Source organism: Aulonocara stuartgranti (genome assembly GCF_965226115.1).
Source record: "Aulonocara stuartgranti genome assembly, chromosome: 8".
Classification (NCBI taxonomy): domain Eukaryota; kingdom Metazoa; phylum Chordata; class Actinopteri; order Cichliformes; family Cichlidae; genus Aulonocara; species Aulonocara stuartgranti.
The window spans coordinates 13397359-13424136 of record NC_138959.1 but is presented as its reverse complement, the minus strand read 5'-3'; the positions used below and the strand labels follow the sequence as shown (position 1 = coordinate 13424136).

The 26778-nt window shown below is 39.4% G+C and overlaps 1 protein-coding gene across 2 annotated transcripts in view; it reads right to left on the bottom strand.

Moving 5' to 3' along the window:
- The window catches only part of LOC309712950 (zinc finger protein 385B-like), an 87765-nt gene that overhangs the window by 26560 nt on the left and 34427 nt on the right, over positions 1 to 26778 (bottom strand). Inside the window, exon 2 of one of the 2 annotated variants that reach the window (XM_082544174.1) lies at positions 23431 to 23706. In XM_082544174.1, the coding sequence (XP_082400300.1) occupies positions 23431 to 23706 (276 nt within the window). Of the gene's footprint in view, positions 1 to 11613; positions 11978 to 23430; positions 23707 to 26778 lie in introns of those variants that run through there. The other variant, XM_082544175.1, reaches the window with a different exon arrangement.

Here is a 26778-nt window from a genome sequence, read left to right as displayed (position 1 = left end):
CAGAGAGGACAATCTAACTTCGAGAGATCTTCATCAATGTTGCATTAAAGATGGCAGCTGAATTTATTACAGATCTATTGTAATATTTTTTATGGTTTTGCTGTTTATTTTAATTAAAAGGAAATAGGTTTACAACAATGCTGCAAAGTTAACTGTCACAGAAAATGAGTCCCTGCAACTAAACAGTCATTGTAGAGTCACAACTTGATAACTGCAGCAGACAAGCTTTGGCTTTCTTCAGTTGGCAATGTAAAGGTTGATGTATTTTCTTTAGCCTTCCCAAAACACAAAAACAAGAGAGCAAATCTGCTTACGTGAAAGCTAAAAACAAATGCTCAAAATACACATTTACAGTACTTCTGTAGTATTTTACCACTTTGCAAAAGATCCATATGTAATGCTACACATAAGAACAGCTGAAAAATGAGAGAATGTGAAAACTACCTGCCAAAACTTTTACAAAGCCACCATTTTATGATTTTTACTGAAATTTATCTAGCTCAGGTCCAGTGAATAAATGGACTGGTTCTTAGCACTTTTCTACTCTCTTTGAGCTCTCAAAGCACCCATTCATACAAGCACTTTTTGTATCCAACATTCACATCAGGGGGGAATCTATGATTCAGTATCGTGCCCATTGATACTTTGGCATAGAGACTAGAGGAACCAGGGATTGAATCGGCAACCTTCTGAACAGTAGATGACCTGCTCTACCTCCTGGGCTGCAGCTCAGTAACACTAAATAACACACATGCACAGTGGCTGAGGTAAAAAATATAAACATGGGACGATCGTGGCTCAAGAGCTGGCAGTTCGTCTTGTAATCAGTAAGTTGCCGGTTCGAGCCCCGGCTCCGACAGTCTCAGTTGTTGTGTCCTTGGGCAAGACACTTCACCCGTTGCCTACTGGTGGTGGTCAGAGGGCCCGGTGGCGCCAGTGTCTGGCAGCCTCGCCTCTGTCAGTGCGCCCCAGGACAGCTGTGGCTACAATGTAGCTTGCCATCACCAGTGTGTGAATGTGTGGATGACTCTCATTTGGGGTCCACTATTCATACTGCTTTGACTTGCAGACAGCTTTGCTACCAGTCTCTAATCCAGCCCCTCCTTTTATGTTGTACCCGACTTCATTAATAGAATATCTATGAAGGGGAGTTGCGGCCTATCCCTATGAAGGTTGCATGGCTGCTTCTCAGCTCAACTTGATGCTTCAAAACAATGTGATGCTTTTTTTCCCCCACTACATTTCACTGCAGTTGACCTAATCATGCACAAATTGTACCAGTTTATTACATGAATTCAGATAGAGAGTATCTTAATTTGCAGTCAACCTTTTTTTGTGGGCAATGTCATGTCTCCTGGCAGCTGCATATTTTAGCAAGTTTTGCATTTCACTGCTTGATTTCCAAGGCACGTTGTCAGAACTGGAGACACAATATTTTCATTCCTGTCAGCATTTCAGCAAAATACCAAAACGTTAATCCATTTTGCTGACAAAATGCCTGGAGTGTGTGTATGTGTGTTCACTTGCTACTGTGCGCTCATGTGTGCTGTATCTTTAAATGAAGTGTTTAAAAAAAACCCAATGACAGACAAACAGAAAATGTCTTCAGACAGCAACCAGACATGAGCAGTAGCCAGTGGGTGGTAGAAAAGGTTGTTCTAGTTTCACACCCAAGTAGTAGTTTAAAAATAATTAAAATATATTTCCTTAGAGTTTATGTAGGTCTTAGACAAAGGCATAACCACATAATACCAACTGCTGTGTTGAGGGCACGGAAGGTGTATTAATGCAAATGTCCTCAAGAGTCACGGACAACAGAGAAGAAAACAGAGTGCATTGTTATTTAGCTTCAGAGTGCTGGATAACTCTGAGACCGACTGTCTGCATTTCTTGATTTGGCAGAATACCAGACTTTGCCAGTAAATGAAAACCAAACAGCTGTGATACAGTACCACTAATCAATTGTCCTTGTTGGAGCATGAATATCCACCACAAATTAAATTTAAAAAAGGCCTTAAATTGTAAATATTGCATTCAGAATTTCATTAATATTTTCAAGCTACAACAAATATCAAATTATGCAAATCAACAACAAAATTAGACCCATTGTTTGGTGAAGTAAATAACCCAATATTCTGCTGGGGAAAAAAAAAAAAAAAATCGGGTGCATGTGAACATACCACCCACATAAACATGAATGTAGACCAATAGCACCAGCACACGGCCTGAGCAAAAACAGGAGTAGGAAACCAAAAGGCTACGGCAGCGGTCCCCAACCTTTTTTGCGCCACAGACCGGTTTAATGTCAAACAATATTTTCACTGACAGGCCTTTAAGGTGTCGTGGATAAATACAAAAAATAAAATGATACAACCAAGACAAAAACTGTGGTATTTTGTAAATATAATAATAAACGCGAATTCACTGTGTAATTGTGTAACTTTATTAGCAGCGTCCTCCTGAAATGCACCAACAACATTAAGAGTAACACCCTCCTCTCTGCCCCTTAATGCTCTCTGGTCGCTATGGTAACGCTTAAATATTTCTTTCAAAATAAGACACACAACTACAACACGGGAAAAGACCCAGGGAAACAGAGTTAACCATAAAAACCCTGAAAACCAAAAATTTCACACCTGAGCCTCAACTCTCGCAGCCCGGTACCAAACGACTCACGGAGCGGCATGGGTCCGTGGACCAGGGGTTGGGGACCGCTATGGTTACGGCAGGGGGGCCTCAGTTTGAGCCCCACTGAGACCATTTCTGGTGTGTCCACCTTGCCCCTGCTCCTGGTGCATGTCTACTCTCTATAACAGATTTGGAGCCAAAGTAGCCCATTGGTTGTTCACAACTGGCCTGTGCGTCAATGGGAAATCACAAATTTCATTCATTTACTGGTCACAGGTAAAGTGGTGCACATAGTTTTTAAAGAGCAGAATGCTGCATTTAAGGATTACAATTTGAATCGCTTTTATGAAACTAAACACGCAGAGTAACACAAGAATTTAACTGATGCAGAGTGGGACATCTGAATCTTTGCTAACAACGGTGCAAAAAAACAAAGACTTTTTCAAGCTTTACACATCCAAGACACAGTAAAACACAGTAAAGACCAGATTTGTTATTTCCCACAAAAATCACAAAAAACAGTAAGCATTTCTCTGATCAGGAGTTTATCAAACGGTGCTTGCTGGACTCTGCCCTGAAAGAAAAGAAGCATTTGGGGATATGTCCCTGGATGAAAGCTGTGATGTGCATGACACACCCCAGTTACTAATCTCTTTAAGTGGGATAGCAAAAGAGTTTGAGATTATGGAGGAGTTGGCTGCGATGCGCTGAATGAAAGCGTGTATGACAGTTCAAGCTAAATGCTAAATGCATGCTTGGAAAGGCCGGGCTGAAATTGGACAAAATAGAAATGTCAGTTCTTACCAGTAGCAGTTTATAAATAGATAAAATGAATATTGAGCAGAACTGAGTTCAACTTAGTGTTGCATGCCAATAAACGATCAATAGGGAACCCCTGCTCTATACTATCGTGTCAAATAAAGGGAAACTAAAACTGGCTAAAGGAACAAAACAAAACAAACATAATTACTGGATTGCTGTTTTGTTTTGGTTAATTCCTGATAAATTTTGTAATCTTTGGCTCTTGTCGATTGTTGTTAGTTTTACTTGCTTTGGAGGTTTCTCTTGTTAACTGCTTACCGCCTGATCAGTTTCACCTGTGGTGCCTTTCACACCTGTTCCCCTTCACCAATTAGTTATATGTTTATTCACCAACCCATGGGTCCTTGTTTGGAGTAGGCCCAGCTGTTACACTACCAATTATGTCATGTCAGACAGTACCAGAGACCCTCAGATAACCTGTTTCTATTCATAGGGGCAGCATAACCAAAATGTAGAACTCATTAAATTTCACTCATTTTTCACACAAAAAAAATCCATATTTTGTAAATACTTCTATTTAAATATAACCCAATAAATGCAGATAAAAAAATAAAATGGAAAACCCAGGAATCGCTGTCATGTTTTGTCTGTTGACTGTCTGAAGACGGGCAGTAACCAGTAATCTGTAGTTGGTGTAGTTCCAATAGAAATTACGTAGGTAAGCAGTAATCGTTTCCAGTGAATTTTCAATAAAGCTGACAGCAATAAAAAATGTTCCTTAGATTACACAAGAATAGGCTCAAATCAAAAGAACATGATTAATCACTCTCAAGCCTCTCTGATGTATTGGTAGCCGACGGTTAGAAAACAGTTCCTGCGTCACTCATGCTATTTCTGATGACACACACACACACACACACACACACACACACACACACACACACACACACACACACTATGGGATTTAAATGTCACTTTTAATCTGAAGGTAATTATTTGAAAAAATTAAAAAATATGATTTTACTTGAATCACAGGAGTCACGCAGCAGGTGATGTAATGCAGTAGAAGGCCTTCAGGAGTCCTGTGATGTGTGTCGCACACGTCCCCTTCTCACAGCCTGGTTGCAGAAGCAGATATCCTGAGGGTGCATGACTTTTTGGCAAATCCAGAATATGACAGAAATCCGTGGCATGTGCCTAAGCCATTAAAATGCCTTAATGTAGTTGGTCTTGGCATGCAGCACCATTCCCAGGATACATCTGGAAAAAATTGCCCTCCTGATGATGCAGGATGTGAGTCACCCTAAGCTTCTTCATGTACAGCTAAAAGTCCAATATTATATGAAGGAGGAAATTAATGTGTAATTCATCATCATTTAAATGCTTTTCCCCAATGCATAATAATTGTGCCATTATCAAGATGCTTAATACAGATTTGTACATATAGCCTATCAAATTAACATTAATCAGCCCTCATAGATAATCATTCAAACATAAAGTGTCTCACTCACATTTTACTGATGTGATCAGTTACAAAATTATATATCTAGAGAGAGACCTACAATTTAAAATCAGCCATCATTCAACCTCACAACATGCCTTTTACAACACCCCACCGACTGTACAATAGGTCTGGGAGACTGAATGCTCCAAGAATCAAGAACTATACTTAAAAAAGGTCCTCACAAGACTTAATATAAAGTTTAAATTGCTAATCTTTTGATTTACATTAGATTTGGTGAAGGAAACAGTGCAATGCTTTCACAAGTGAACATGTGAGTGTCTGCACTCCTGCAATCATTACCAGTCTGGCTAATCAAACTCACACTGTCAGCAAACCACAATGACTGATTGGGGCTGTCAGTCACTGTGATGCGTGCCAGTTTTTTTTTTTTTTTTACTGCACCAGCCTGTGATTTAGCTAACCCAGTATCACGACAAAGCGTGTAATAAACACGCCGATCCACCGTGTCCATTTCATGCTTTGCCCCTCCAAAACATGAAATGTACACGCATGCAGAAGTTGACACAGATTTAGACAACCTGCCACATTTACGTGGCAAGATTCTTTAGTAACAACAGAAAAACAGATCCAGTGTGACCACATGCAAAATAACACGCATGCACTGTTACTAAAGCAGAACACTTTTTTTTTATTCTGTGTAACACACAGATTCCAATTTAACCCTGAAAACATTAGGATGAATACTACACTGTATTCCTCTTGAACCAAATTTAACTGACTCAAACAAGGTCAGGCAAAAGAAAACAAAGAAGAATAGTGACAGGTGCCCTAAAGAAAATATCCTCCACATCATCACAACACCACCACCCTGAACTGTTGATACAAAGCAGGAAGGATCAAATCCTTTCTTGTTAATGCCCAATTGTGACACTACCATCTGAATAACGCAACAGAAGTCAACACTCAGACAAGGCAGTGTTTCTCAAATCTTCTACTTTCCAATTTTGGTGAGCCCATGTGAATTATAGCCTCGGTTTACTGTTCTCAGCTGACAGGAGTGGCACAGATGTGCTCTTCTTCTGTTGCTGTAGCTCATCTGCCTCAACGTTCAACATGTTGTGCATTCAGAGATGCTCTTCTGTACACCTGGGTTGTAACGAGTGGTTCTTCAACTTAAGGCTGCCCTTTTATCAGCTCAAGTAGTCTGGCCATTGTCCTCTGACAAGGCATTTTTACCCAGAGAACCACAGCTCAATGGATATTTTATCTTAGAGCAGCCTCTGTGCCTGAGAGACGTTTGTGTAGGGACATCCCAGTAGATCAACAGATCCTGAGACACTCAAACCAGCCTGTGTGGCACCCACAACCATGCCAAATTATGCCAGTTTGAACTTCAGCACACCATCCTGACCATGTCTAAAACTGCTTTCATGTGCTACATATGATTTGGCAGAGTTTTTTCACACACATAAAAGTAAAATCAAAGAAATCAAAATATAAAAATATAAAAATCAAGCTGTTTATGCTCTAAACAGTGCTTCAAATATTGCTGTGAATCAGCTACAGCAAATTAAAATGCTCTCAATGGCAAAAGGTATCAAGTCAGTACAGTAGACTAATTAAATTTGTTCTCTAAGACAATCTATACTGCAGTTAAAACCTTACTGTTCCATACTCATTACCCTTCGATTATAATAATAGGTCATTATCACTGCTGGATTCTGAATATGTCCCCCAACAGGAAAATTAATGATCCCTTTAAACTGACTCACGAACGCCGAGCTTTGCAAACATACTGAGAAACTTTTTCCTGTAACATAAAGAAACACTGACTAGCTTATTTTGAATCTCGCCACCCACACAGAACACAGATTAATGTCTCGTAGCTAATATGATGCGTCGTAAAATCACGCTTAATTTGCATGAATGGGAATTTCTCTGTTCCAGTGATTAAAAGGAAAGGTGAAGTGAGAAACTTCTTTAGCTGTGCAGACGTAGAGCAGTCCAATTTGCATCATGGTAGCTTGTAGCCAAACTACTCTACACATAAAAAAAACTTTATTAATAAACATATTTAACCATTTTAATTGAGACAATAAAATATCAGAACTAACCGGGCTTAAAGAATTAAAGAATCTCTCCACCCTCTATGACTACAAGGCTATGGCTGAGCATCATTCACCATCTGAATTTATTAGTCCTTTATTTATCCAGGTAAAAAAAATCTCATTGAGATTAAAAATCTCATTTCCAAGAAAGACCTGGCATCATGGCGACAAAAGTCAAAATACACATGCCACATAAGTATATAACAGTTAAAACAAATACAATATCCCATACCAACATGTGTAAAATATACAATAACAGATCAAATTAAGAGTACATTAAAAACAAAAACGTGTGGCAGGCAATACTGCGAGTGTCAAATTTTGCAACTTCTACAATACTTCAAATACCATCTGACTTCTTATAAAGCTCAGACATGAAGGTGGGTGCTATACTTTTAGCCTTGATTCCAAATTTCCTTGAGGGTAGAGCACAGTACGTCCGGCTGCAGAGGTGCCCTTCTGACAGCACAGTGAGCAGCACCGCAGGGGCCTGCTTTAACGCCCTTCCTTTTCACTGTGTGTGTGTCGAGCATCAAGGAATGATCACAGTTGTTATATTTGCAGTAATTCTGTGAAGACACAGCAATTGTTGGCTGTATAAAGTTAAGCTGGGAGGAGACGTACTTGGAGACAGACACTGATTCAAAAAGAAGCAGAATCGACTCCGTTTACTGATAAAGGTCCTTCAACAGCATGTGACACAGTGGGGTTGTGAGCGTGGTCTTTTTGAGTTGCATCAGCAGGGTAAAGGCAGCAAACCCCAGACTTAAACTGATTAGGATCCCAAGTTCTGTTCTGGGAGCTGGTGGAGGTGAGTCTAATGGGAAGATGCTCAAGAAACTTTTCAGCACATGCAGCAAAACAGTCATTGCTCTCAGGTGCAGACTAAACACCATAGGGACTCTTTTCTCACTTTGATTATTGTGTTCCAACACTTTATGTAGGGGACAAACCTAATAATTAGGGGTGGGTTCTTATAATCGATTCATCGATTAAAATCGATTCTGGCTTGGATAACGTAAAATCGATTCATTAAAATCCTGAATCGATTTTTTTAATATAAATTTATTTTGCCCGAAATGCCAGAATCTCAGGTGAAATCTCACAAAATTTCAAGAACCACCAAACAGTTAAGACAGTAAATGAGAGCAGGTACACGGATTCTGCACATAGACTTAAACACACAGCGCGACCCGCGGATCAGAATCAGTGAGATGTCGCCTTTCTCACGGTCGGGGCTGAAAGCCGACAGCTCGCTGACTCTGATCTGTCGGCGGGTCGGCGCTTTGTGTTCACGCCCTTTATGAGCCGATTCTAAAGCTGTTAGTTTGATCTCTCTCCAAACAATATTGACCGAACCAGCAGCAAAAGAAGATCCAAACTGCGCTTCACATAAACATCGTCATGAATTCACTCTGACTTTTGCTGTTTTGCTTCCACCGCGATGCACAGCTCTCTCTCTCTCCCTCTCTCTCTCTCTCTCTCTCTCTCTGTACTTCAAGAACAGTTTCCCTTTCTTCATTATTCGCTTGCTTGTTACGCACAAGTCTACTGTTGTTTACAGGCTGTCAGCCGCTGTTTTTTTCCCTTTTACATTCTTCCGAAAAGAAAACCTCATTTCTGCTGTTCAATACTGAATAAATTTAAACTTTTTAAAATTATTCAAAATGCAAAACGCTGTGTCTGTAATAAAACCGCTGTAACTTCAGAGGTGATGTTCATATGTTGATTAATGGTTTTCTTTCGTTTTTGATGTACTGCAGAATATTTTTATAAAATCCCAGGCCAGGAAAATCACCTACATGTTTTTCTGTGTTTTATCTTCAGCTACTTTGACACAAAAGCATCTGCTGTGACGCTCACACCTTTGATAAAGTCTTGCGAGTGTCAGCTTCCTTTTTATTGATACAAAAATATGTAAATGTACTGATCTGAATTATAATATTTCTGACTGTCAAAATTTCCCAGATTTAAATCGAATCGAATCGAATTAAATCTAATTAAATCGAATCGTGGATCGAATCGATTCGGGACCTTGTGAATCGGAATTGAATCGATTCTAGAAATCAGTGACGATACCCAGCCCTACTAATAATACAATAGTTTCACTGTCACAGGACTACTTTCTGGCAGTGCAATAATATAAACTGGTATGTGCAATGTGCACCCCTAATTCTACCAAAGATTTATCAGCCTTTTTATTGCATGACCTGAGTAGCTCATTAGTTGATTGTCTTGTGTTTTCTACTATAAGAAGTATGTGAACAACTGCATTATATGGTATGAAACAAGGACCAGTGCTATTGCACTGGATTGTTGCAGGGTGATACCATAAGTAGACGATATAGGTCATAACTTACCCATTTAATTCAGGTGTTTTCAGCCACATTACCACAGTTGTATAAAATAAAGAAGCTAGCCATGAAATCTGCCTTTGTAAACACTTCTGTAAAGATCTCACTGAAGTTGAGTGCGGTATTGTAATAGATGCCACAGCTGCAACAAGTGAGATCATGACATTTCTTCCCTCTTAGATATTCCACAATTAACTCTAAGTGGTATTATGACTAAACTATTGTTTAGAAACCACAGGAAACCCACTCTGGTATTTACATCAGCACAAAAATTGTGTGCCTGGACTTCCATGGCTCAACAGTTCCTGCAGTTGTAATCTGTAAGTGGCCCAGTACGTCTGTCCATATAGAGTATGTCAATCCTGCCTAAGGGAAATCAATAAAATCTTAATGTGTGAAAATATTGTTCAGTTTAGCATTTATGATATGATGCGCACTAAATAACCAAATATTGAATTGTACATATTAGCTATTGAGCTCACACTATGTTATTTTTTCCATGAAGGTTTTAAACATGAGATTGTATCAGTCGGATGTTGGATCCTCTAAAATCATAACGATGGTCAGGGTGAAGCTTGCTGGATGTATCAGTAGAATCCTCTTTATTTAAAAGGTAAAAAGTAAAAAAATTTTACTCATTGCATTTGTATATTTATTACACAAGTTCTTATTGCAATGATAAAATGATTATTTTATATTCTATATATATTCTACTACTCTCAGAGAAAAGTAATAATCATAAAATTGAAAGCTGAGAAAAATTCAAAAATTTTATTCTAGGATTTTGTATCAGACTGATGTAATGGTGCACAGAGATCAGATTTACACATACAGGATGTCACTGCAAGCTCAAATCTGAGCTTTTGACAAGTGGTGGAGAGGCAAGAACAGATGCAGTATGGCCACCAGGCAAAACTCTCATAGTTATCGTCTCTTCAGCTGTTTCCCTTTGATCCCCTTAATCTGCTGTTTAAAGGCGAAAGAGCCTAAAGCAACCACATAGACATGCTCTGCATTTTCATCCACGGAGTTGTGTGTATCCATAAGCTGCAGAAATTCCAAAATACGTGGATACACATAATTTTAAACGTAGCCTTCCTGGTAATTCTATTGGCTAAAGAATTATGTCTCATCCTGATAAGAAAGCTATTATAAACACAAAAGGCAGGAAATGAGTTATGTTACTTGTGAGAAAATAGTGTAAACTACCTCAAACTGCCCAGAAATAACCAAGAGAAAAGTAGTAAGGGGTACAGATGGAAGAGGTGGAGCTGATGGCTCAGAAGGCATTGTCAATTGGGGTGAATGGTGCACCTATTGTGCATGGGTTAATCACTTCCTCTCTCTTTATTTTAGCAGAATGCTGGGGTGTGGGGGGACAGTAACAGGAGTGCACAACACGGCAAAGGGAGAATTCGGCATGGAGAAAGGGGACTGCTAAGAAAGCTTGTGCAGAGCTGGGCTTGTAAAGCGGCAGCTCTGTGAATGTGTTGCAAGTGTGTGCGTTAAAATAAACAGTTTGTGAAGGACTGTGTTGGCATTCTGTGCTGCGGGGAAACCCACAAATGAGTGAGCCTCGTGTCGCAGACAGACTTGCAAATCAATTTGGTTTTAACTGAAATAATAAGCTCTAAGGTAGATTAAAAAAAATAAACACATTTATTAACAGGTCAAGTAAAACGTGAGAAGGTAAGTTCCTCTGCCTACTTAAAAATCAGATGGTAAATCAGATGGACTTTAACATCGCACCAAACAGATCCTGAATTCAAATACTTTAAATGCAATAAATTTGATGCCTTATCTAAACAAAAAACAAAAACCCCAAACACAAATGACTAAAAATCCCCACACTGCCTTTATCTTTAACAGGCTCCAATTATGCAAGCTAATCTGGGCATATTTCCCTGGGGACGCAAAGACATAATTGCCAGCAATCTGCACCGTGATATCAGCAATGTTCTTGTGTGGCTTTAAAATGACTTGACACATCTGGGAACGGCAGGTTTGTATTGGTCTGAACTCCACACTTGGCTCCATCAAAAGGGGTCAATTATGAAAACAAACAGGCCGGGGACTCATTTTGGATGCAGAGGAACTGAATGAGGGCAGATGGTAGGCAGGAGACCGAGCCTGCCCTTGAGCTGTGATGTGAAGTCATTGTTGTAAAACACACATTGACAGCAGAGCGCTCGCATGCATTTAGGCAAATGGAGGCACAAAAGAAAAAAGATAAGTCCTCAGTTACTTTCCCACAAATTAGGAGTATTGGCACGAATCTTAAAAGTAACAGCCTTACCTAACAGCATCTCCACGTGTTTTAAGCTTCCTCTGTTTGCCACTTTCTTCTGCTCTTGATTCAGGCTTCTCCTGCTGGCTGATCTCCCATCACAGAAGTTGTCCAAAAAAACCCCAACAAAGTCGCAGATAATTTTCTCCGTCTCTTTACTGTATCTTTCTTCTCTCCACTTTGATTGTGACGATCCTTTCGCAGTCAGTGACACGTCTTGGCTATGATCCAAAGTGCCGCAGCGAAAGCACGGCACATGTGTGCTTCAATTAAAAGTGTCATGCTCTGCTGATCGCGCTGCCCTTTATGAGACGAAAGGAGAGACAGAAGCGAGGCAGATTGAGGAGCGGAGGAGAAAGAAAGGAGGCTGAGAGTGTCTGAAGAGCAAGTGTGTATTCTTTTACCAGTATGAGTATGTAAGGGAGAGCGAAAGAGGGGAGAGAGAGAGAGATGGGGGAGCTGGGAGAGGACTGGCTGTTAACAACATGAACTTCCCACATCTCCCCCCTTTCCTTGCTTCTTCTTCTTCTTCTCAGCAGCGTTTTCTATTCAAGGTTCACACCTGCATGCTCCCTTAAGGGCACTCAAAGGCAGTTTCCTTCCTGGCATTACTTGACAACAATAGGCGTCATTTATCATTGGTCCTTTTCAGTCTGCTTAAAATGCAGCCCTGCTATGTTGTTCGTAAGTTACCATTGTGGGTAAAATATTTTAAAAATGTGCATCCATATCCAGATGATACAGTGTTTATGTGCAGAGTGCAGTCCGGTTTATCAGAGTAAATTAGTCCTTCACTCTAGCTTTACATTTCCAAGAGGTTGTACGTGGAGAGGATTCAATTAAACACAGAGTTCACGCAGCACAAACTCATTATTTTTTCACCGCTACTAAGGCATGACTGATATGATCACAATCATAATTAAACAGCCGAGCTCAGCTCAAACTAGGGGTGGGTTCTTATAATCGATTCATCGATTAAAATCGATTCTGGCTTGGATAACGTAAAATCGATTCATTAAAATCCTGAATCGATTTTTTAATATAAATTTATTTTGCCCAAAATGCCAGAATCTCAGGTGAAATCTCACAAAATTTCAAGAACCACCAAACAGTTAAGACAGTAAATGAGAGCAGGAACACGGATTCTGCACAAAGACTTAAACACACAGCGGGACCCGCAGATCAGAATCAGTTAGATGTCGCTTTTCTCACAGTCGGGGCTGAAAGCCGACAGCTCGCTGACTCTGATCTGTCGGCGGGTCTGCGCTTTGTGTGCACGCCCTTTATGCGCCGATTCTAAAGCTGTTAGTTTGATCTCTCTCCAAACAATATTGATCGAACCAGCAGCAAAAGAAGATCCAAACGCTTCACATAAACATCGTCATGAATTCACTCAGACTTTTACTGTTTTGCTTCCACTGCGATGCACAGCTCTCTCTCTGTACTTCAAGAACAGTTTCCCTTTCTTCATTATTCGCTTGCTTGTTACGCACAAGTCTATTGTTGTTTACAGCGCTGTCGGCCGCTGTTTTTTCCCTTTTACATTCTTCCGAAAAGAAAACCTCATTTCTGCTGTTCAATACTGAACAAATTTAAACTTTTTAAAATTATTCAAAATGCAAAACGCTGTGTCTGTAATAAAACCGCTGTAACTTCAGAGGTGATGTTCATATGTTGATTAATGGTTTTCTTTCGTTTTTGATGTACTGCAGAATATTTTTATAAAATCCCAGGCCAGGAAAATCACCTTCATGTTTTTCTGTGTTTTATCCTCAGCTACTTTGACACAAAGGCCTCTGCTGTGATGCTCACACCTGTGATAAAGTCTTGCGTGTGTCAGCTTCCTTTTTATTGATACAAAAATATGTAAATGTACTGATCTGAATTATAATATTTCTGACTGTCAAAATTTCCCAGATTTAAATCGAATCGAATTAAATCGAATCGTGGATCGAATCGATTCGGGGCCTTGTGAATCGGAATTGAATCGATTCTAGAAATCAGTGACGATACCCAGCCCTAGCTCAAACATGCTTCAGAAGCATTCAAACCACCTTGTGTTACAATTTTCTACTTTTTTTTTTTTTAAGTGTTCTTAATCAGCTTTTACACATGTATCTACTGCATCTGATACTATAACGTTGCGCTAGAGCAGGGTTGTCAAACATAAGGCCTGAGGACCAAAATTGACCCAGCAAAAACACCAATCTGGGCCATTGGACTCCTTTGAAAAATATGAAGGACAGCATATACTTTGGACTTTCAACTGCATTTGAACAAGTTTGCAGCTTTTCCTAATGATACAGACCTCCCCCATAGCCACTCATACTAAACCAATGTAATTAAGTGATGACAGAAAAGTTGCTGTCGTTTTATTTTCACTGTTGAATAGATCGAAATTTATTAGAGTTTACAGTATTTACAAATTTTTACATTAATTTCAGAGCAAAAGAAAAAAGGGAGGTTTCTGTGAATTAACAAAAATGTTCGGTTTTATAATAACCACAAGCCAGAGCTTTTTCTGTAATTTTACACATTTATTTCTTACAACTTGAGCCCAAAGAGTCATGCTGACGGGTTTCTTTAATTTACTACAACAGCATTTTGTTTTTATAATGTACAAAAACTGTGACGTCCTGCTGAAATGACACTTCTTGTCATGGTCCTGGGTCGGTGACCCAGCGCTTTTAGTTTGTTATCATTTTCTAGATGATGATTGTTTAAGTTCTGTGTTATTTTCGATCTGCCTCTGAGTCTGCGTCTGTATCTGTCTGTCTATGGTGTCTCCCCATCTGTTTGTGAATCTGTCTGTTCAGTTCAATGTCTTGTCTGGTTCCATGTATCTGAGTTTCCTGTTTTATTGTGAAGGTCCGTGTCGTATGTGAGTGTGATCAGTTTACGTTTCCCCTGTCCCGTCAGCCCAGATTCCTCCCAGCTGTGTTGCCCTCCTGTCTCTCATCCCCTGATTACTGGTGTGTGTATTTAAGCCCTGTGTGTTCTCCTGCCTGTTCGTCTGTGTTCCTCTGTGTCAGTCTGTGACCCTGTGGTCCACGGTGTCCTGTTCCTCGTCTGCGTCTCTCTGCTATTCATCATCCGTTGTCATATGCTCCCAGGTCTGTTATTTTTAGTTCTCCCAGTTTAGGTGTCTTTAGTTGTTTGTTATGCCCCACTGTTTGTTTGCCACTACACCTCTGTAAATAAAACCACCGGTATCTCATCCACTGCCTGCATCTTGGGTCCTCCTTCTAAATCCACACGGCTCGCCTCGGCAGCCGTGACACTTCTTTTCTTACATTAAAATATCTCATGGAGTAAATGTAAAGTTATTTTTTTTTACACTGACAGAAAGGGGAGTTTTATTGGTTGGTCACACTTAAGATAAAGGTAGGCTGTATGAGTTGACATCCCTGCACTTGTGTGTGTGTGTGACAGGACGCTGCTTCACAACACTACACAAACAGCTCCGCAGCCAAATCTAAAAATCGAATCTCATCTAAAATCGACACATCAACATTTGCTAACATTAGCCACCACATGCTACTTCGTTTGACTTACCATAACAAATACTATTGCAGCGAACACCCTGGCGAACTGAGCAAAGCCATGTTTAACTGCTTTACAAATAAAGTTATTAATTTGAAAGACAGAAAAAAATTAAGCATGAGTTAATGCAAATTTCTTCAGAAAATTGAGACGGGGTAAATGACGATATGAGGGATAATAAATTGTAGCCATGCAAATGTACTGTATTTCAATATAATTATGCAAAGGTATAATTCATTTGCATATTTTGATCCATTACAAAAAACACCCCAGTTTTCCAAAACGACTTAAAACTCTGCTTGAGAAGTCGAGATGCTCACTTAGCATATTGATGGTGCAGCTCTTTCTCCACTCAGCGCTGATTTAAACTATTTGAGATTCAGTGTTTATTTTAATGAGCAGGTGGGATAGATTATTGCTCAACGAATAGCTGGCTAATTTTCCTGCCTAATCTTCTGATGATTACTCTATTGACACACTGTAGAGCAGAGCTGAATCCAGCGCTGCTCTGTCATGCTCCGCTGCGATTCTTATAGCTTGAATGAAGCACTTTATATGCTTTCTATGCGATATTTACCTCAAATGGTTCTTTTGAGTTGCGCTGTATCAGCCACAGCCCAATCTTGGCGTTACCACTGTCGACACTGGTGAATAGTAGTTTTCGTTCTTCGGTTAAATCTGCCTTTCGTCTAGCTGAGCTTATTTTTATCTCCTATTCTATTTCACACTTCTAAAGTCTGTTTATGTCTGCATAATACGTCCTGTCTCTACTTGAACTTGTCCTCAAGTGCCTTTTCTTTCATTACATCTCTTAATAATATTGCAACTTTTACTACACCAACCTATATAGTACCTCTGCAGCAATAAATGAAATAATACTTGTAACAGCACCTTTGAATATGGCACTGCAAATTCCATCCCACTCTAGGTACCTATAACAGCTTTCAATAGGCTGTAAGAACTATCCATGTTGCTGGGATGTTTTACTGTGATTTTAAATATTAATCCCTCTTTAGAGAGTATGCATTAGCCTTAAGTTTGGCCACTGAGTGATTTAAGTTGGACAGAGGGGCGTCGTTTCAGTGAAAATCTGACTCTACTGAATGTTTGCAGAAGCAACACAATGGCTTGTACACACTGCATTGTTATTCATTCAGCAGTCACCACAATCACTTCAGATAAACACGATTATTCTCACAGTCTCTAGCCTGAAACTGTGGCCTCCAGTGTTACACAAGTGTTAAAACACACACACACACACACACACACACACACACACACACACACACACACACACACACACACACACACACACACACTTCCATCACCTCAGTGGCTTGCATTCATGTCCTATAGACTTACTCTAAACCTGACCATAACCACTACCTGTCTACCCAAAACTATATCTAGCCTTGAATCAAATCTTCAGTCTTCGGGTTAATGAAAACATTACGATGTCCTGCTTTTTGTCTCTGGGTCATCACAATGTCAGTGTGTGAACAGATCTATGTCCCCACAACATGAGTATTACAACCACACACACAGAGCTTGTGTCTGCCCCGTGTGCTCCTTGCTGGCTCCTTGTCCACTCAAATAAGTGTGGCGTGGAAGCACAACACTGACAAATCCTGACAGTTTTACACTTGATTTCAGGCTGCAGCATTCAAATGAAAGTGCAGGGAGACGGCCTCGAGCACAATGATCGTATGTCGGCTACGCGCATTATGCTTTCAGCTCGCCATGGACCTACTGAACATTGGCTGTGTATGCCTCTATTTATGGTCTCAGTGTGTGTGACTGACATGCCACGTTACTTATGGAAATCATAGACTTGGAAAGGGTTTGGGGGGAAGCAGGGGAGAGAAACAAAAGGTTTACAAAACAGCAAAGCTCACCACATACACAGGTTGTAATTTCTATAATACCATTTAATTACTAGCTTATACTTATTTATCAATCCAAGCTATCTGAAATAGTGACAGTTGTTCAAATAACACAAATTCAGCATGCCTTATATTGAATTTCATTTATTCAGATATATTCACTGACTATTCAACACATGCAGAAAAATGACTCATGCATTCGCAAACACACCAATCTACTACCATCTAGAATATCAAACAGGAAACTACTCACTTGTTTTATTCGGGTTTGGAACCTCAAAGCTATTGGGAATACTGTAAAACAGGTGTCTCCTCTAACACTATCAGTCCCTGAGGGTTGTGATGCTTCATCTGCCAGACACCGAGTCAAAAACCAAGCCAAAATGCCCCCCTCCCCTGCTGCCTGTCCAGGATTTCACGGCGTGGCGAATAGTAGCTTACGACAGATCAAGTGACATCTGAAAAAAATGGCTGCATTTGCTCAGCAGCCTCTTTTGTAAGAAATGAGGTCAAACCGTGAAAAACTGCAGGTGATAAAGCTTGTTTCAGCAGACTGTGTGTAGTAAATATAGACGATACTCCCTGTATTTATTGTGATGGTGTCTCTAACATATGTTGGTATACAATAACAGGAATAATTCAACCTTCAGAAAAGCATTAAGCCAAGTCAATCCCCAGTGGAGCCCCGTCTGAGAAAATTAGAGATTTTCCATTAGTGAGGGGAAATTTTGCTCATGGAAGACAAAAAGCTTCATCTTTCCTTTCACTGGCTAAATTGTTATAAACGGTGCAGGAAATGTTGGAGGTCACGTCTCTGAAAAACTCTGAAAATCATTTGTCTTTGCTTTAAACACATATACTTGAAAAGATTTTTAATAAATTAGACTAGAAATCCATGTACAGTTTGAAACAGTAACTTTTTAGCAAAAGGTGCAATTTAGCTTACACACAGAAGTGACATTTATATACAGGTAATATATGAGCCAGTGCACATACATTTTTTTATGTGTTTTTCTTTTAGATTTCTGACTTAGGGTGTCTTTTGGGTTTGTTTTCAGGACTAGAGTTAATTTAATCCAGCCCAAATCAGTTGTTGATATTGTAAACTTGTAGCTTCTTCCTGTGGTTTGGTTTCTTTTAACAGAGAAAACTCCAAACAGCAGAACCAAAATGCATCTTTGTAAATCATGTCTCGGAGGTGGGACAACAAAAGTAAATACAAGAAGAAGGTGCTGTGCTCCAGTCTAGTGGATAAGATGGAGCGTTTACTCCTAACAGCTGCTAGTGGCTATAGTTTGGTACGCTACAATATTCCAGAAACACCACATAGTTGATTCAGATCAGGGTTAAATCAAGTTGTCATCATAAACAAAGTCAAAGGGTCTCGTTGTGGTTGTTTTGGTCTGTACCTGACCATTCCTGCCTCCATCTGCAACTATAAACATGAGGCAGATAAACTGAACATAGTTTGAATTCTTTTATTCTTGTTTTTCTCAACAAAGATAAAATGACAAAAAATGACAGTGGGGAGAAAATGAGAGAAACTTTTTGAACAACCAAAGTGATCAAGCACCAAACTCTGTGAGCTGTGTGTGAAAGCAATAAAGCAGAATAATTCATGTCGAAATTTTAAAGAGCAGTATAAACGCTGTTTTGTACCATTTACCTCTAAACACAGACAAACCTTTGTAGCAGAAATGCTTCCTTCCACATCTTAAATGTACAAATCAATTTTTTATTCAATTTCAGGATGTTCTGTCTATGCTGCATGGTTTTTTTTCTTTAAATATCCAACAGTGCACAATCCCTGTAAAGTCAGGATTCACATGCTGCATTTAAAGTGTTTTGGGAAACCTTTGCTGATTCGTCCCCACAGCTGGCTTGAAAATATGCAAACAGAAACTGAACGCCCTTGGTCCTTTATGGCAACATCGTGGTGGGGGGACAGACAGATCTGATATAACAAGATCAATGCTCTGCAGCACCTTTCCTCAGTTTTGCTGGTGTATTTAACAGATATGATGCATAAGAAGTAATAACTAATAGCACAAGATGCCCACAGTTTTCTCTTCCTTCACATTTAACCTGACCTGGTAAGACTGTCACAACACCTCAAACTGACCATTGTGCATATTTTTGCTTGAGGCCGACATGTAAATTGCTGTCAGATTAACATAATGAGCTTGTCTGAAGGGACTTATATCTCACCAGCACACACGTTATATCGGAAATCCTAAAACGATAACCTTGAATTGAAACGAGTCCACCGTTGTCCTGTAGTTCAGTGTAGCAAGTGGAAAGTGCTTTGCTCTGTTCCCTTTTCAAACGGCCCCCAGTGAGAAACACCCGATTAAAATCTCTTTTCATTTGAGCAAATCGCTTCATGAAGCTAAATAAAGGCAAAGACAGTTCAGCTGCGAGAAGGGAACGGGTATTATTAGGTTGGTTTCATTGCAGTGCAGACCGAATTATAGTAACAGTCACCTTAATTGACTCAGACCGTCCTCTTTTTCTCCTCTTTTCTGCAGGAAAGGCAACAGAGAGAATGGCTTCCTGACACAGGTGTGTGAGAGAGATCATACAAATCCCTTTATGGGGTTGAATTTTTATTGCTTCACTAATTTTTCACTATTCTTTTTTGCTATTATTTTTAAGGTATGTGCATGTGCCACATTTATTTTGTAGTAAAACTCCAATGATCAGTTGTTTCATCCACAGAATATCAACTATTCTTATGATGGATTTTTTGTGTTCGTTATTGTTCATATATTTTGCTTGTAGCATTTTAAATACAAACATTTTTGCTTTTCCTTGTCTTCTGAGGATACATTAAATATAACTTGGTTCACTGGACATTGCAAAGCAGTTGGAGACGATGCCTTTTGAATACAGATTGCATTTTTTAATTGTTTTCAGACATTTTATTGACCATACAATATCAATTATCTGAGGGGAAAATTGGCAATGGAAGACATTAATTGCTATATATTTTAATCTGCAGGATCTTTTAATGGTTTAAGTTCAACTTAAAACATTAAAAGATCCTGCAGATTTGTCCTAAATAAACAGTTTCATAAATAATTTTAGGTGGAGAAACTGTTCGCTGTTTACTGCTCAATTCACAGCAGCTCAAACAAAATGAGGTCAGATGCTGTGGGGTTCATTTAAGTCGTTCAAACATGGCAGGTGTGAAATCAGCCTGTGCCCCTTGTGAAAAATCGAGAGGGCCTCTACCCGGAGGGACTGATGAGTGACTCTCATCTTATCCATCAATTAGTGGATGAGATGGTTGTGACAAAACGACAAACCACATCTAATAGTGCACCACAAACAAGCCTCTTGTTCACGTTTTAAAATAGTTGATTTATCTTTACAGGAAAAGCACAAAACATTTACCAATAATGACTCAGCATTCATCATCTGTCATAGTAAACAATATCAAAGTTAAATGTATCTTTAATCTGCAAATCCCAAAAATTCTACACTGTGCAAAACTATCCACTGGGCCAAATTTGAATCCTTCATAAGTTTTGGCCAGACAGACATCCCTGTTTGATAATCCAACAAAGCAACCACTTCACCAGATACACGTTGTGTAGTTAAACCGTAGCAAGTAAGATGATGTTGAATGAATGAATTGAGTTGCAGTTCTTCAGTGTTAGCAGGACGGTGAACATTAGGCAACATTAGTCAGAAGAAAGAGAGCTCAGAATCAAATCTGAATCCAAAAAAAAAAAAAAATCAACGATAACTGAACGCCCTGCTGACATTAAGTCCATTTCCCCCTGATAGCTGCTTGGCCAGTTGGGCTTTTTTAGGCCTCAGTCACAAATGCATACTATGACTGGCGATATCCTGGCAACCTCTGGTTGTCTGGAAAAAGTGTCACATAAACTGGAATATTTGTCTTCACAGTAAAAGTTGTGCCTTCCCATTGTAACCAACATGCCCAACTTTTTCAAAGTTGCAACTTTTACTTTGAAAGTTGGCAGTCTCTGTTGCTGGTTTGCATCGTACTCTTCACACTTTCACTGCCACCTTGTGAGTTGTTTGCAAGTGTTTCTTTCCATCAGAAAACATAGCAAACAACTGCAAGGTTTTTAGCTTAGCACCTTTTTTGTGACCAATATCACCCAGCAACTTCCAAAAATGATTTGCAGGCCAGTCCTGGAATAAACACTTTTACGGATGATCACTAACCAGTCTCTAGGTCTGTGAGACTGGGGCCTTTAATAAAACTGACTTTGCTAGTAATGAAAATTGCTAGATAAGATGCTTGATACCTAGCTTAGCAGCAAGCTGGCTAACCTTAGTTTATGTTCTTGCTGCAGTTGTCCCTCAAAAAGATATACCTAAAGTCACAACATTTCATTGTTTATTGTCCTTATGTGCAGCCTGTGTGTTCTGAACCAGTCATTTGTTGACAATAATGATTAGTGCACTCAGTTTTTAAGCTAATATTACACAGTGTTGTTCAACTCTGGGAGCAGAAGACAAACACTGAGGAAAGGCACTTGTCCCAAGTCCTTATCATACAAGTCACGTCAGAGGCTGTTAAGCAACCAAGTTGGAGGTTTAACTGATTCCTGAGTGAATCAGGAAATAGTTTGTTTCTGGACACTGGAAAGTAAAGAAAAAGAAACTACAGAAAATAGAAGAGGCCAAGAAATGTTTCATAATCACCTTTTGCACTGGATCAGTCACACACTCTTAAGTATGAATGATGACCTGCAGAGGCTATTATCTGATATAGAAAAAGTCAATACCGTTCTGATGGAACAATGGATATAATTTTTTTAAATTTAATATTCTGTATTAGACTGGTACAGTTAAATGTGTGTGACATGCCACCAGCCAGAACGAGTCTCATAAATCAACATATAAAAGCGTCATTTTATTGGCCAGTTGTTCATTAGAGGCTGAGTACTGATTGATCAAGCTGGTCAGCGCAGCAGAGTGACACAGGTGTTGGTGAGTGAAGGTGATTAATGGCCCTTCATCAAAACAGGTGTGGAGAAAATACTTGGAAATGGTGGGGAGCTCCACTGGAATAATAAATATATTTCTCAATGCAAAGCAGCTCATGGTTTGCAGATGTGAACATTAACCACAAAGCACCAAACAGAGCAACTTTTATGGAAAAGATGCTGAACATCAGAGTAGCTCAAAACCTCATAATTAGCAATGAACTGCAAAAGAAAGAAAACTATATCAAACTTATTATGCCAGGAGATGCAACAGTATCGTGTTAGCAGATACTTGTCAAAGAAAAACAATGCATAAGACTCACAAACTAAGCCGTGTCTTCTTTTCTGTTAGCCAGACGCACTACACTGGGAGATCTGATTGAAAGAAAATAATCACTGGAAATACAACAGCCTTGCAGTAAAAATGGATTAAAAAATGATTTTCTTTACTGTTTTTGTTTAACAGTTGGTGATCAAAGTGTAATAAATTTAAAAGAGTTTGTCGTGCAGGTGGAAGATATGAGATTTTCACTCAGTTTTTCATAGTTTTGCAGCGTCTACATGCTAATCCTAAGGGCGCTAAGGGCGAGCGTGGCTCAAGAGTTGGCAGTTCGTCCTGCAATCGGAAGGTTGCCGGTTCGAGCCCCAGCTTGGACAGCCTCGGTCGTTGTGTCCTTGGGCAAGAGACTTCACCTACTGGTGTTGGCCAGAGGGGCCGATGGTGCGATATGGCAGCCTTGCTTCTGTCAGTCTGCCCCAGGGCAGCTGTGGCTACAACTGCAGCTTGCCTCCACCAGTGTGTGAATGTGAGAGTGAATGAATAGTGGAATTGTACAGCGCTTTGAGGTTCTCGAAAAGCGCTATATAAATGCAATCCATTATTATCCTCTTTAATCAAAATTTTCAGTCACTTTCTCACAATTGTGAAATTACCCTTTTTAAAAAAAATAAATAAAAAAATAAAGCACATTTCAACCTGTCATTGAAAAACAAAAAAAACAACCTCAAGTGTAACTGAAACTGTTGATGGCTCTGTCCTATTTAGGTGCTCCAGTTCCAGGGCTGTGGTTTTCTGCATGATGTCCCACTGGCATGGCTTGCTGGGACCATTAAATGTAATAAAGTCATCATTCATTTCATTAGCCGAACCTGTGGCTTTCCTGCTATGACAAAGTTAGAATCTCTGTTGTGGTCTATTGCTGTGGAGACAACCTGTGTGAGCTGCATGAGCCCATTTTTGAAGCTAAACACTGAAATGCTGATGTATAAAAGTCTGAGCTAACTTTTAAACTGAAAAGGCTGGGCCCTTACAATTTACCATTCAAATACCGAGCTGGGTAGATATTTGCTTTTCAAATGTGAAATTTAGATATTCTGTAATGGCCTCAAAAAGGACATGTCAGTGTTTTCTTCGAGTCTTGAATCTTTCCTACCTGCACTGACAGCTTTTGCCAGTCGGCGGAGTCTTCTCTGATGAGTCTTCCCTCTGTAGTGGATCTGTGCCTGGGCACTGGAGTTCAGCTGTATGTTGCACACCTGACACACAGTGGCACTGCCGCTGCCCTGTCGCCGCTCCCGTTTGGCCTTGAGCCCAGCCCCCATCCTCCTCTCTTCTTCGTCTTCTTCGTCTTCTTCCTCCTCCTGTCCCTCATGGCTCTTCGGAGGAGGGCTGCTCTCCATCCAGTCACTGGTTTTTGGACGCTTCATATCTGGCAATAGAATAAAGATTTGAGGTAATTAATCAAAAGAGGTAATGACTTATATAAATTAGAAACAATTGTCTGAATGTGAAATGCTTAAATATTTTTCTTTTTATGTGTATGTTGTACAAGCCTCCACAGGGGGGCAACAGAGCAGCATGACTTCATCAGAGGAGATGACTAGTGATCTTTTTCAGTTTTATGCAATTTTATGTGCATTGCTATTGTACTGGTTGATTCTTAAATGCACAAAGGGATTTTTCCAGCTTACAAAGGACACTTTTCACTTGGACTTATCTACATCCTTTGTACAATTTGTCAATATGAACAGATGCATGTGTTAAAAATCTTTGACATCGCATTAAAGGACTCAAAACACTCCGTAGATAAGTATCTTGTTCCAACATCTCTCTATTTATCAGATAATAAAAGCAGATTCCCAGGGGAAACACAAAGCGACATGCTGCTTTGTGAGAGCACGCAGCCCTAATACCTGTAATGGCTTAGCGATTATGACAGACTGACAGCATAAATCAAGCTGCAGCTAAACACAAGCCATGCTATGAATGTGGAAATGTCACCCAAAGCCTGAGTGAATTCTTTGTTTTGCCTCTGTTCATATGTTAATGGCATCAATTAAGCCCTCGTGATGTCAGGCATTTTATCCGCTGCCTTGCCTGAATCTACCCCACCCCCCAAGGCAGCTACCATTTGCAATAAAAATGGTAGCTGCCCCACTAAAAATTCAACTTGACAACATGAAAGTGGAATGGAAATGCGTTGAGTGGAAGTCATCAGTTTCCAACCAGCAACACGGACTTCAAAGCTGCAGCCCATCACCGCAATTATTTGAATAAAAGTGTGACAACGGGCTGGCACATGAGTAACTGGTGAAGACGGTGACTAGAATAAAGTGTCTCAAAACACGATTAAAACATAGAAAGCGTTACACTCAGTGCCATTACAATCGCTAAACGGCACGTACAGACTGATTTTAAAAAAGGGAACATGTAGAACAGGAATGCCGTGTGATTTCTGGCCAGGCTGTTAAAGTGTTTTATTTCTCCCTCCTCACAACAAAATATGCATTTATATGTATATTTTACACAGTTTGTTATGCAAAACTGTTCCAAACACTCTGACCCTCTGAAGTCAGTCTGAAGCTTGATTTAGACTTCTGAGGGAAATTTTCATCCTAACTGACATGGTAATCGGAAACAGCCCTATTCGTCATAGGGTTGATGAAGGACATACATATATATATATATATAAAAAACTATAGAATAAATCTATCTGCTCTTGTCTGCTGGTGTTGTAATGGAGAAATTAATCAGAGAAATGCTTCCTTTCTTCTTAATGTCTGCTTATATGATACAGTATCTACTTACAGTGACTATAACGTAGCCAAACAATTGTTTTGCTTTTGTTTATACAGCAGCAGCACTTTGCATTAGGTTAAGTGTATACCTCCCAACTCTGCAAATCTGGTGAAGGACTTAAGTTATAAGCATAACATATGAATATAAACTAAACAAAGATTATTTTTTAGTAAAAATGATGAACTATTCTGCTCTGAGTGCTGCTGGATAAGTGCTCAGACTCTTGTTTTCACCTTGAAAATCAGCACTGATATGACGACAATAGGAGTAATTAAAATAAGAGTCATCAGAGGATGCACCAGCTAACTCACTATAAGGGCATTTTATTTACCAATACAGGAATTAAAAGGAAAGTAAAAGCACCAGAAGTCAGTTTACTACTTCTTTGAGCTCAACTAACCACAGCACTTGGATTACTTCCAAAAAAAGAAAAAGAAAAAAAAGATCATAGCATAAACAATACAGAGGTAATATTTTTTAATAATAAAGAACAAAAAAATTCATGCAAAAGAAAACATGATAATGATTATTCTTATTCTTGTTGGTTTCATATTTTAAGTGTTAAACTATGTATTTCAAAATAAGTCCTGGCTTTGCTGAATTGTCCAGTAATTGTGTTTTACTCTGGTTTTACTTTACTCGCCTGCAAAAGACAGAAGGACATTTCAAATTGAAAAAGGTATGTGCATAAATTAAAACAGAGGGACTGAGAACAACCCCTTCATAGCATTTTAGAGCAGTTTGAATAATAATTCACCAGTGTGCTGACAGGACCAGACTCCTGCCAAAAAGCAGCAGGCCAATCAGACCTCCTGCTGCTGCTTGATGGGCTAAAAAGCCATAAAATACAGAGATGCAAATAATGGACATAAAGATAAACAAAGAAAAAAGCTTGTTCTGGGAAAAAAAAACTAAAAACTAAAAAAACCCACCCTGCATAATTGGCACAGCCAAATATTTAAATTTCCCACTTTCAGTCCTTTAATTTTAGATCCAGAAATTTAGGTGGGGACTGAAATTGAACTGTGCAAAGTGAGACACTAGAATGACTCTTCCCCCCAAAAAGTGATTTATAAAATGGAAACTCTACATATAGATTTTATTTAATTATTCAGCTTTTTTAAATGTCTATTTGTTTATAACACTAAATGCATCACGTTAAAAATGTCATGATGTAGTACTTGTTTGCTTTCACCTAACCTCAGGTACATAGTTGCTGTTCTCTGCGTGTCTGAGGTACAATATGTCTCTACTGTTCTGAGTGCTGCTGGATAAGTGCTCAGATGTTAGTTTCACCTTGAAAGTCAGTACTGACATGACGACAATTGACGCGGTCAGTCCGGGGGAGGGCTGCACCAGCTAAGTCACTTTAATGGTTTTGTTTTGTCAAATACAGGAATTAAAAGCAAAACGCAAGCGCCAGAAGTCACTTTGCTACTTCTTTAGGCTGCTGAGCTAACCACAGCACATTTACAATGGTACACTTAGTGTCAGTAATGATAAATGAGTTGTCTAAAAACAAACAACATTTAAAGTGAACTCTAACATTTTTCATACTCCTTCCTAATATATACAAAAGGTCATACAAAAGATTCATAAATTACAGTCCCCTAGAGGGTCATTTACCAAAAAGCTGAATGGGAATGCTATTCAAACTGCTGGTTTAAAGTACTGACACATATTTATTCCAAGTCAAGCATGG